The sequence below is a fragment of the Streptopelia decaocto genome, assembly GCF_964273445.1.
Source record: "Streptopelia decaocto genome assembly, chromosome: 25".
NCBI classification, from domain to species: domain Eukaryota; kingdom Metazoa; phylum Chordata; class Aves; order Columbiformes; family Columbidae; genus Streptopelia; species Streptopelia decaocto.
In genome coordinates, this window is record NC_138680.1 from 685720 (window position 1) to 697618 (window position 11899).

Genomic DNA, 11899 nt, shown 5'->3' on the forward strand with positions numbered 1-11899 from the left:
GTCACCGTGTCCCCCGGGGATGGGGTCCCACCCAGAGCAGCGCCCGGACACCCCCAGCGTGGGCGCGTTTTGGGGTGTCCGTCACAAAACAGGCAGCGTGCGGTTTGCTGGAGGGATACGGGGTGAGGTAACGCCAGCGCAGGGGGTGCCCGAGGACTGGGAGTTACTGGTGTGTGGCTGCGCGATGCCCGGTGCCCGCATCTTCCAAACCGGGGATGGAAAGACAGAATGGGGTGAAAACGGAGCTGCACAAAAGCCACCCGGCGGATTTTCAACCGATGTGATGGTCTCAGTCGGTTCAACGCTTGAGCTCATGGAGACTCTTCCATCTCACCTCCCATTCAAAGTCACCGTTCTGTTTTCTGTTGCAGATCCAGTTCCAGGCTGCGTCTGCCCAAAGGTGATTTGGGTGTTCGTAGCCCCGTTTCGTTCCCCTTCTTGAATTTCTCGGCCTGTTTCGATATCCCAGGACCCCGTTTGGCTCCTCTCCACTGCACCGGGGACAACGGTGTCCCCAGGCTTTTGCTCGTTTGGGGGACAAATGACACCTTTGCCTCCTGCGGTGACAATTTTCTTTGCTTTCCAGCACCGAGCTGGTGTGAGAATCCACTGAGGATGGATCTGCAGGGAGAGGGGACAAGGGACCATCTCGGTGTCTTGTCCTTAAGGACGGCGGCGTTGGCATTGGCCAGACATGCAAGACGAGCGTGTGACGCGGACACGGCGTCTGTAGATCCTGGCGGGTGACAATGTGCATCTGAGGATTCCTATGTCCATATTGCAGCTGGGCAGAAACACCAAAAATCAAACCACAGCCAAGCGGTGCCTTGAGCCCTCGCGTGAGCACCAGGGACACGTTGGGGCAAACGCCGGTTCCTGTCACCACGGCAAAGCTCCAGGTGGACCCTGGAAGTGGTGACACCAGCAGGAGCTTCTCCCGTCCAGCTGAGGATCATCCTCCGGGCTTAAACCCACGGCCTGGTCGCTCCCGAAATCATCGCTCAAAGGGGTCCTGGTTGCCACAGGGTTCTCGGTGGCCGCCACCAAAACTTCCAAGCGCGAGAAGGCGCCCGGGGCGTCTTTATTCACCATCGCACCCACGACAGCCCCGACTCGGCAGGCGCTTCCGTCCCACACACAAAACCGCTTCAAGTCCTTTCAAAGAACGAATTTGTACACGCGGTCGCGCGAGGCCCGAGAGGATTAACGTGTCGCCACAAACGCGCGTGGCCGTCGTTTCAAAAGAAGCAAAACGGTGTTTTTTTAATGATGATTTTTAGAAAGGCCATTCCAAGAAACTGTGTTTTCTACAGGGAACGTCTGGCTTGCACGCAGCCGCCCTCCCCGACACCGGGAGCGGGCTGCGGACAAACCGACTCCCTGAATTAGATTTCATGGGAAATTAAAGGCATGAAGAGACCTGTCACAAGAATTAAAGTCTGAACCGGAGCCAGACAGCTTCAAACAGATGTTGGGCTTCAGCAGGAGAATATTTCTTTTGTTTTCCTCGGCGTTTTCCCATACCGAAAGGGAACATCTGTTGGGTGCTTTCGCGGTGCTCCTCGGCTTGGACGATCTGCTGCCAGAAGAGGAGCAACTGGCCACCAAAGCCCTCGTGGCTTGGACGTGTCTCTCTGGGCTCCAACAGCCACAATCTGAAGGAGGAGGTGCCAGAGCCTGGCCCAGGCTGCCCAGGGGGTTGTGGAGTCTCCTTCTGTGCAGACATTCCAACCCGCCTGGACACCTTCCTGTGTAACCTCATCTGGGTGTTCCTGCTCCATGGGGGGATTGCACTGGATGAGCTTTCCAGGGCCCTTCAACCCCTGACACTCTGGGATTCTGTGACAATGAAGCTTGGTCGAACCAGGTTGATCGTGGTATCTATGGTATCTATATGTCCTTTGTGCTTGCAGCGATAAGGCAAGAGGAGAACGTTGCGTTAAGACCGGTTAATTGGGAATTAATTCTTTTGCAGCATTTTTTGTGCTCTGGGAGCTACTTCCATAAAGGTCCTGGGGAGGTCTCTACAGTGTTGCCCTGTTACAATAATTTGCTTCTACAAACTTGTAACAACAAATGTTGTGGCTAAAGATTCCTGATCTTTCCTTTGGTTGTCCTGAGAAAGCGAAGTGTCTGCTGCTGGTCCCTGCTCCTGCTCTGGGGATGAGTTGGGTTTCTTTGTAGAGTGCATCCCAACCGCATCCAGCCACAGGGAGGGGATGAGGTGCTGGACCCGCTTCTGGGGAGTTTATGGTGTTTCCAGCACTGGAAATCCACGACAAGAAGTGGCAGATGTGGCCGGGTGGGAAACCCGGGAGCTGCTGCATGGATGTGACACGGGAACTGGGAATGGACGGCTGCACGTTCATAGAATCATGGAATCAGTTTGGGTGGAAAAGCCCCTTGAGATCGAGTCCACCCATAACCCACCCCCGGCGCTGCCCCATGTCCTGAGAACCTCATGTCCGTCTGTCCAGCCCTCCAGGGATGGTGACTCCAGCACTGCCCTGGGCAGCCTGTTCCAATGCCCCACAGCCCTTTGGGGAAGAAATTGTTCCTAAATCCAACCTCAACCTCCCCTGGCGCAACTTGAGGCCGTTTCCTCTGCTCCTGGCGCTTGTTCCTGGGGAGCAGAGCCCGGCCCCCCTGGCTCCAAGCTCCTTTCAGGCAGTTCAGAGATCAGAAGGTCTCCCCTCAGCTCCTGTTCTCCAGCTGAACCCCCAGGTCCCTCAGCCGCTCCATCACACTTGTGCTCCAGCCCCTCACCAGCTCCGTTCCCTTCTCTCAACTTGCTCCAGCACCTCAAGGGCTTTCATGAGGTGATCCCACCACCCCTGGGGCTGCCATTTTGTGTTTTGAGGTGATTTTGGTGCCGCCATTTTGAGCCCTGAGGTGATTTTGGTGCCGCCATTTTGAGCCCTGAGCTGAGGGGCCCAGAACTGCCCCCAGGATTTGAGGTTTTTCCTCCCCAGGTCCCAGCACAGGGACGGTCGCTGCCCTGGGCCTGCTGGCCACACCATTCCAGACCTGGGTTTGGGAATGGGCGGCCATGTCCTTGGGAAATGCACGTTCATCACTTCCAGCCATTCCTGCAGTGACGTGATGTTCATTGCTGGGCAATGTCACCGCAGACGGGTGACACCGGACTCTTCACAGGGACACGATGTGCCTGCCAGTCCATCCTGCTCCAGAAACTGTAAAAGAAAAAGATCCAAAACCTTCCTTAAAGGGTGACATTTGTGTGACGAGCCCAGCCTGAAACTTGCTTCCGTGAGGGTTTTATTGCCTGGAGCTGGCGAACGCCTCGTTAAGAGCGAACGTCTCGTTAGGAGCGAACGTCTCGTTAAGAGTGAACTAGTGGGACAGCATCTGGGAGCCAGCTTGATGCTTTCCCTGTTTTTGGAAGCGGGGTTGCTCCTGTCACCTCCGCCCGCTTAATTGCCGCCATGTCCACCAAACGCTGCCCCCTCCCTGGGCACGCTGGCGAGCCGCTAATTGAAACGCCTAATGAGGTCCCCGGGGTCTCCTGCAGAGATGGAGCTAATTAAGGGCCCCGCCGCGGACTCGGCGAGCGGCAGCAAACGAAATTAAGGGTATTTTGAACGTGTTTTTTTGCGCGGGGCCGGGGGGGACGCACCAGATGTCCCGTTTCGGGGTGAGGCTCCCAGCTCCTGCCCAAGCAGCTGCTGCAGAGGCAGCGGCTACACTTAATACATTTTAATTAGCATCATTAAATTCTTCCATTTGCTAATTGTTTTCTCCTTTTGATCCTTTATCCTGCCCAGATTAGCCCTTGGGGGGCGCGGCGCGGGGGGGGAACGGGATGGGGGATGCAGATGCTTCTGACAAGGTGAGGACTTTATTATCATCTTGATTAATATCTCCGAGCGTAGTGTTGTCACCGGACATCAGGACGCCGTGCTATAAACTCCGGTTAAACCACTAAATTAAAAGCCAGATTTGTGTGTCCAGCCTGGTTTTTGGCCATTCTCAGAGAAAGTCACATCTCCGGTGTAGGAAACCACCCAAAACCTCGCTGAAGTTTGGGTATAAATGAGGTTTTATTTCACGCGACGCAGGACGAGCAGCTGCGGCCGCTTCGGGAAGGGACTGAATGGGAATTTCCTCCTTCTGCTTCCCGGTGGGCAGAGATAAAAATCCTCAATCCTCCTCCTTTTCCTCCTGTGTCCGTGTGATTGCGCCAAAGCCAAAGCGATGTCCCCATTGCCCCAATCTGCAGGGGTCAGACAAGGTCGCTGGGCCTATTTATTCACATTTTAGCCAAAAAAAGCTATTGAAGGAAAACCAGCCTGGCGCGAAGCACCGAGCGCTAAGTCGGTGTCAGCCTCGTCCTGGGTATTTTGGGCAGAATCCTGTTCCCAGATGCATTGTTGTAAATCCAGAGCAACTTGGCCGCCGTTCAGCTTCCAGGAGCGTGAGTGAAAGCGGGACTGGCCGGGCATGAGAAACAGCCTCGTTCGTCTGGTTTAAATCTTCTGTCTCCTCAGGAAGGCAGAACCGAGCCGCCGAGATCGTCGGGATGCATCGAATTGAACAGAGGATCGGAAAAATCAACCGCAGAGTCCATCGCGCTCTGCGGCCACGTGGGGATTGTTCCCCGAAGTGTCGTCGCTGCGCGGGGCTCGTTCGGTTTGCGTGTCAGATGATGATGTGATATTTTTCTGTGCTTTAGCGTTAAACGGACCGACTGGAGGAGGGAGTGAAGCGGTGAGGTTGTCGCTGGTCGTTCGGCGCTCGGCAGGTGACATGGCACGCGCGGGACAGATCTGGTGACGCCAAACCACGGTCTGGAGCAGCTCAGCACCGATAAGTTCATCCTGGGTGGAGATAAGGCCGTTCCTGACAAATCTATTGATGTAAAAGGAAATTAGTGAGATAACAGGAAAGGGAGGTTGGGATTGTTGCTAATAAAGCAAATTATGGAGACTTGACGGCGTAATCTTTGCACCTGGAAAACTGATATCAAAGGTTTGGGAAGGACAAGCAGGGGAAAAGCTGGAGATCAAACTTTGTGGCAGGATGAGGTGCCCTGATGTCCCTAACGTGGCGGGACAGACCCGTGCGAGGTCACTGGGCGGCAGTAACGAACCCCAGGAGCGCCCAGGAGGAACATCTGGAGCTTCTTGTTTGACCTAAAGGGGGAAACAGAACAGTCTTTAGTAGGTAAAACATCCCCAGAGGAAAGGGGTCGATGCTCCTCGGTGCCCCTGGGGAGCCAAAAGCTGATGTTGTGCTGCTGTGGGCGAAACAGACCCAAACCCGGGAGGTTTTGCATCAAAATGCTGCTTTAACCCCAAAGATGGGGCAGTTTTTGCTGAGGCAGCGGCCGGGCCTGGCGCACACGCTGGACCGGCAAGCCCCGCCCTTTATTTGCATAAACAACGCCTGTAATTTGCATAAGAACAGCCCAATTAGCAGAGGAAAGCCCGCCCTCCCCAAGCCCCGCCCCGATTCACCACAAGCCCCGCCCCAAATGCCTGTCCCCGAGTCTCATCAAGCCCCGCCCACATTCCGGCCAAGCCCCGCCCCAATTCCCTCAGCCCCGCCCCTCCCCTCGCCTCGCCCCCCCCGCAGCCGTTCCCGCCGCCTCCCCGCTCTCGCGAGATCGCCTCCCGGAAGTAGCAGCCGCCGTACGGAAGCGGGGGCGGGCGGGCCGGTGTGCTCGTTGCTCTCCGGTCGCCATGTCGCCGCGGCTGCTCCTGCTGCTCTTCGCGCTCTGCGCCGCCCACCGCGCCAAGGGTGAGAGGCCGGGACGGGGCGGCTGGGTTGGCATGGGCTGGAGGGACGGGGGTGGGGAGGGCTTGCGGCCGGGAGTACCGGGGCGGGGGTCGGCGGGGCAGGAGCGGCCGGGACGGCCCGGGATGGGGTCACTGAGGGGCCGGTTGCACTGAGCCCTCGGGCCGGGGTGGGTCTGACGTGGGTTCACAGAATCCCAGAGTGTCAGGGGTTGGAAAGGACCTGGAAAGCTCATCCAGTGCAATCCCCCCATGGAGCAGGAACACCCAGCTGAGGTTACACAGGAAGGTGTCCAGGCGGGTTGGAATGTCTGCACAGAAGGAGACTCCACAACCCCCCTGGGCAGCCTGGGCCAGGCTCTGCCACCCTCACCCCCAACAAGTTTCTTCTCAAATTTAAGTGGAACCTCCTGTGTTCCAGTTTGAACCCATTACCCTTTGTCCTATCACTGGCTGTCACCGAGAAGAGCCTGGCTCCATCCTCCTGACACTCCCCCTTTAGATATCTGTGAACATGAATGAGTCCCCCCTCAGTGTCCTCTTGTCCAGCTCCAGAGCCCCAGCTCCCTCAGCCTTTCCTCACCCGGGAGATGCTCCACTCCCTGCAGCATCTTTGTTGCCCTGCGCTGGACTCTCTGCAGCAGTTCCCTGTCCTGCTGGAACTGAGGGGCCACAACTGGACACAAGATTCCAGGTGTGGTCTCCCCAGGGCAGAGCAGAGGGGCAGGAGAACCTCTCTGACCTACTGACCACCCCCTTCTAACCCACCCCAGGTCCCATTGGCTTCCTGGCCACAAGGGCCCAGTGCTGGCTCATGGTCACCCTGCTGTCCCCAGGACCCCCAGGTCCCTTTCCCCTACACTGCTCTCTAATAGGTCATTCTCCAACCTATACTGGAACCTGGGGTTGTTCCTGGGGTTTGCGGGGGCTCTTGTGGGGCGGGAGGCGCCGGGGGGCCCCTGTTGTCACCAGCCCGTGTCCCCCACCTGTGTCGCCTCTCGGTTCCCTGTCTCGCGGTTTCCTTCCCCTCGGGGCTTCACCAGCCGAGCGGGGACAGCCCTGAGTGACTGTTTGTTCACCGACAGCTGCACCGAGCCCGGATCAACCAAACACCAACGGTGCCAGTGACGCCGCGCAGAACGCAGCGAGTACCGGGCCGGAAACCCCCGCGGAGGAGCAGCCGAATGAGTCTGGAACAAATGGAGAGACGCCCTCGGGGGTGGGTCAAAAGAGTGGGGAAGGCCCCAACGCAGACACGAGTAACACGGAGGTGACAGTTACGGAGCAGAACAGCACAAGTGTGTCTGGTGGCAGCGAGGCGCAGGCGAGCAGCCAGAGTAACGCTGGCCAGGGCAGTAGCACCAGCACCAGCTCCCAAACCGCGAATGGAGGTGGTGGTGCTGGCGGTAACCAGAGTAACGGGCAGAGTGGTGGCGCCGGTAACGGGGGCAGCAACGCCAGTGGGCAGGGTGACAACCAGAACACAGGTGACAGCCACAGCCCAGACAACAGCCAGAGCTTGGACACCGGGCAGAACAAGGATGACAAGCAGAGCACAGGCACCAGTCAGAGCAGCAATGGCAATGACAACAACCAGAATGGCAACAGCCAGGGCAACGGCCAAGGCAGCAGCGGCACAAACCAGGGCAGTGACCCCAACAACCAGGGCAGCAGCAGCACAAACCAGGGCAGTGACCCCAACAACCAGGGCGGCAGCACCACGAACCAGAAGGAGAGCGAAGGCAGTAATGGCACTAACCAGAGCAAGAATGGTAACGGCGATAGCCAGGCCACGAATGAGGGCACTACCGACAAGAAACAGGATGAGAACAAGGGCAGTAACACCGAGAAACAGAACAAGAACCAGGGTGGTAACGGCAATACCGAGGACAAGAATGGAGGTGCTGCCAGCAATAACGAGGACAAGGACCAGGGTGGTAACAGCGATAACAAGGACAAGAACCAGGGTGGTAACGGCAATAACAAGGATGAGAATGGAGGCACTACCGGCGATGACGAGGACAAGAACCAGGGTGGTAACAACAATAACCAGGAGGAGAGCCAAGACAGTCACACCGATAACCACAACAAGAACCAGGATGGTAACGCCAATAACCAGGGCAGTGACACTGAGAACCAGGACAACCAGGGGAATCAAGCAGACTCGGAGGGAAATAAAAACACGTCACCACAATCAGGTTCGTCCGCTGCTGATGGCAACGGCTATTCAGACAACACCGGAGGCTCCAAAGAGGAAGAGGATGTGGGTGAGGACGGTGGCGATGGCAGCGACGGTGCCTCCTTTACCGGGGAGCGGGAGAAGAGCGTCCCCTCCGTCCCCAGGGCCCCGGCCGAGAGCAGCCACTTCTTCGCCTACCTGGTGACCACGGCCATCGTCGTCGCCGCCCTCTACGTCGCCTATCACAACAAACGCAAGGTGAGCAACTGTGATCGTGACGTCCCCCCGTTCACCGCGTAAACCGGGACCCGCCGGCCCGAAGAGTCTTCCCCTTGCTCAGAATTTTCCTGTTGCCCAACACCTCCCGCTCGCTGCGCGATGCGGGTTTGGTTAAAATGAATCCGAGCCTTTTCCCAGCAACTTTTGGGGTGGTTGTAACTAGAAAGGGGTCGAATCTCCGCATGAATTGTGTGGCCGTGGCTCTAGGAGTTATTTTCAGAGGTGTAAAGGAAGATACGTGCGAAGTTACCCCGTGTTTTCGCACCAACATGGAGTTTTTTGTAGCAGGTTGCAGATTTGTCCTTAAATAGCCCTATGCAGGAGGGAGGCAGCTCAAATGGCGTAACCGGTGTTTGCTGGTTTTAGTTTTTCCTCCTCTAAAGCTCTTTTTGAGGTAGGAGAAGAGAATAAAGAAATTCTTATTGTTTTGTGTGTTAGGCAAACCTTATTATTTGCATTTCTTTATTTCAAGTGTTGTTTCAAATGAAATTGGGTCATTAGGAGGGGGGTGAAGCTGCTAGTTAGAAATCGCCTGTGTTTAAAGTGAGAAAAAAGCTGATTTATTGGTTTCTGTCCCCACATTTTGTCCCCGTTTCTCTCTCCCAAGATCATCGCGTTTGCGCTGGAAGGGAAAAGGTCCAAAAGTGGCCGACGGCCCAAATCTGGCGATTACCAGAGATTGGATCAAAAGGTAAGAAATGCCCCAAAACGGCCGTTGTGGGGCCCGGTATGTATTATAAACACAATATATCGTGTGTATTATAAACACAATATATCAGCCTTTCACGTTAGGAACGGTCACAAAACCCCAACTTGGTTGATATTTTTCACTCTCGGTCTAGAAACAGGAATTTTGCCCCCAAAATGAAAGCGCTAACACTGAGAAACAACAGTAGAAATAACACGGGGCTGAAATTTGAGTCTTGAGCTCTGAATAGTTTCTCGCCAACTCAAATGACTTGTTTTAATTAAGTTTTTAGTGGGAGAAGGGTGGGATTTGAGGGGAAATTCCTTCATTCTGCCCCTTGAAACTTTTTTCACCCCTTGTCCTTGAAGTCAGAAGCATCTGGGATTATTTTCTTCAAGAAGAGGATACAAATGTCACTGATATTTGGGGAATTTATTCCTCGTCGGGAATTCCCTGATGTGTCCCTGAGATGCAGCGAAGCAGCCCGGCCGGTAGAAAAGCCTCATTTTTCAATTGAAATCTCATCACAAACCCTCAAACCCCGACGCTTTGTCCGAGTAGAAAACCAACGCCGAGCTTTCAAATAATTTAAACCTTTTTTATCCCCTTTCCAGATCTAGATTCCTCTTTGGAAATCCAGCGGGATCCCGGTGGCTGGCGATGAAGACACAGGAGCGCTGGGTCACCCACTCAACGTTCGCGTTTCAGACACCGGGGGGGAAAGGGGAAAACGCTTTTGTTTTGCACCCGCACCTTGATAACGTTCAACTCTCACTTCTTGAAACGCTTTTCTCCTTCCCCACCCGCTGAAGATGAACTTTATGTTGCACTCGGGCCTCCGTGACACGGGAAAAACGAATCCCCAGCGCTCGGCGGAACTTTTGTGTCCGAATGAAATGAATTCGCCATCTGCCGTACTGACAACTCCTCTTGAGTGGGGGGAGAACCAAACACCCACCTGTGAAATGAGCCGCTTGACGTTCCCTCTTCCCCCCGTTGTATTTGGAGGCGAAAGTTCAGAGCGCGACTGATTGCACTAGTTGAAAAATACTCACCGAAGACCTTCTGATTTAATTTGATTGGTTTTCTTTTTCTCTCTCCCTGTGCTGGCGACGACGCTCGAGTTCAACGTCTCGATTCCTTTGCCGTGGACACGCTGGAGCTGCCCTTGGGTTGTAGCTTAAACCTTCCTCACCCGCCTCTTCTGCTCCGCTTGTGTCTTTTCGCTCCCAAACCCCCCGAATTCCGAGGTTTGCACTAGAGGTGACGGTTCCGATACTGTGAAGGGCAGGGGAGGTTCGATAAGCTTGAAATCGCCGTTGCAGACTCGGCCTTGAAAAATCGCTGCCCTGCCCCTCTCGAAACATCATTTTGTGGGTGTGTGAGATGCGCCGTGGCCCTGAAGCGCTTGGGATGAACAGAAATTGGCGGCTTTTCAAATGCTTTTCTCAAAAATTGTGTTTGGAACCGCTGGCCGAGCCCCGGCGGGTGCTGCCGGCGACACAGCCGCCACGTTTTCCACCCACGAGTCCCCACGGGGCCATTCCTGCGCCTCCCCAGCAGGTGACAACACCAAGGGCTCGTTTTACCACCAACACAACCTCGTTCTGCTCCCCGCTGCCATTTCGGGGAGTTTGTGGTTAAACGTCACGCTTAACCAGAGCTGGGCCCTCCTGGTTGTATTTACACCTGCAAAACACCTCAATTCTCAAGTTACAACTGTGAGATTGTTTTGATTTTTGTCATTCTACTCCAAATAAGTTGATTTGAGATGGGGTGTTTCTCAAATAACCACCCACCTCCTGGGTTTTGTTGTCGTTTTTTTTCCAATACGGGCAGAACAAAGTTGTTCCGAGGCCTCCGGAGCTCTTGGCACAGGCACCGACTCACGACAGGAAGAACCTTTGACAAGGACAAAGCCAGCAAAGCTCCAGCTGTGTTTTGATTTTTCCTAACGCTTCATTCCCCGCAAAAGAGGAGAAAAGGAGCTTGATACTCTCCTAAACCAAAAATAAATACAAATCCTTTTTCCTGTTAAAGCACAAAGAGCAGAAAAAAATCTGCCTTGAAATAGCGTTCGCTGTTTCCATAGATAAACTTTTCCCATGCTAAAATTACTCGCGGGAGCTATTTTGGAGAACGGGAGGGGGAAAGAGAAAGGAAAACAAGTCGGGGAACAAAACCCTCGGGCTGAAATGTGCCTTGTGGAAGGGAAACGAGACTCAGCGGGTTCGGGGATCCCGCACTGATTTATGGACGGGATGCGGGTGGCGGGTTTTATTTAATGCCAGTGCGGGGGAAATAAATTCCACCACATGCTTCTGAGCCACACCCACCGGAATTTTAGAGCGTACGCACTGTTTTCCTGCTTTGTCCTGTATTTTTTTTAATTGAAAAAATAATTTGTGAAGATTTTTTATTTCGCTTTTCTATCCCGTGATGTTTTTCAAAGGCTTTTCGGTCTCTATCATCCCCCGGCGCGTTGGGAATCGGCTGCGATGGCGCCGGAGCGAGTTCTCCAGATGCGGAGCGGGACCCTCGCGCCTCAGACATCCTCAGGTTGTGCTTTGAGGAGAGAAAGAGCCAAACCCGGGGGGTTTCCCCCCAGAAATCTCCTCCTACCCAGCAGCACATTCCTGGCGCCGCTCGCTGGAACTGCCCCAACTGGGTGAAACCTCCAGAGGTGACGCCACGTTGTTTGGTCGTTACGCGATTTCGATTCATGTGACGCGTCTCGAAGGGGTCGGGACGCGGGGAACCTTTTCCCTTTGGCCGCGGGACGGGTTCCAGTGTCGGCACGCGGGTTTTGTTGCCAAACTTCTGTCCTTTTAGACCAGCTGCCTCGCCGGTTTGAATCAGCAAATTGTTCTCTGCTGCAGTGCAATGCGAACTTTGAAGGATCAGAATTTTTATATGACTTTGTTTTTCTTTTTTTTTCTGTGTGGTAAAGTCAATAAAAGGGTTGAAAAAATAAATAAAGCATTGAGTTTTCACTTC

The 11899-nt window shown here is 54.6% G+C and overlaps 1 protein-coding gene across 3 annotated transcripts; it reads left to right on the forward strand.

Moving 5' to 3' along the window:
• Nucleotides 1-5613: 5613 nt before the first annotated feature.
• On the forward strand, nucleotides 5614-11899 carry TGOLN2 (trans-golgi network protein 2). Of its 3 annotated transcripts, none has more exons than XM_082072553.1 (5): nucleotides 5614-5760; nucleotides 6842-7723; nucleotides 7757-8193; nucleotides 8822-8905; nucleotides 9517-11899. In XM_082072553.1, the coding sequence occupies exons 1-5, from the start codon at nucleotides 5703-5705 to the stop codon at nucleotides 9520-9522; spliced, it is 1467 nt and encodes a 488-aa protein (XP_081928679.1). In that variant the 5' UTR covers nucleotides 5614-5702; the 3' UTR covers nucleotides 9523-11899. The 3 variants fall into 3 exon arrangements, with proteins under 3 accessions (XP_081928679.1, XP_081928680.1, XP_081928678.1); XM_082072554.1 differs by having other exon boundaries at nucleotides 6842-7390; nucleotides 7433-8193; XM_082072552.1 differs by having other exon boundaries at nucleotides 6842-8193.

Excerpts from the sequence above, each read along its gene's own strand:
- TGOLN2 (XM_082072552.1), top strand. The coding sequence starts at position 5,703 with ATGTCGCCGCGGCTGCTCCTGCTGCTCTTCGCGCTCTGCGCCGCCCAC. Across the intron at positions 5,761-6,841 it reads CGCCGCCCACCGCGCCAAGG|CTGCACCGAGCCCGGATCAA; the intron begins GTGAGAGGCCGG and ends GTTCACCGACAG. Across the intron at positions 8,194-8,821 it reads CCTATCACAACAAACGCAAG|ATCATCGCGTTTGCGCTGGA; the intron begins GTGAGCAACTGT and ends CTCTCTCCCAAG.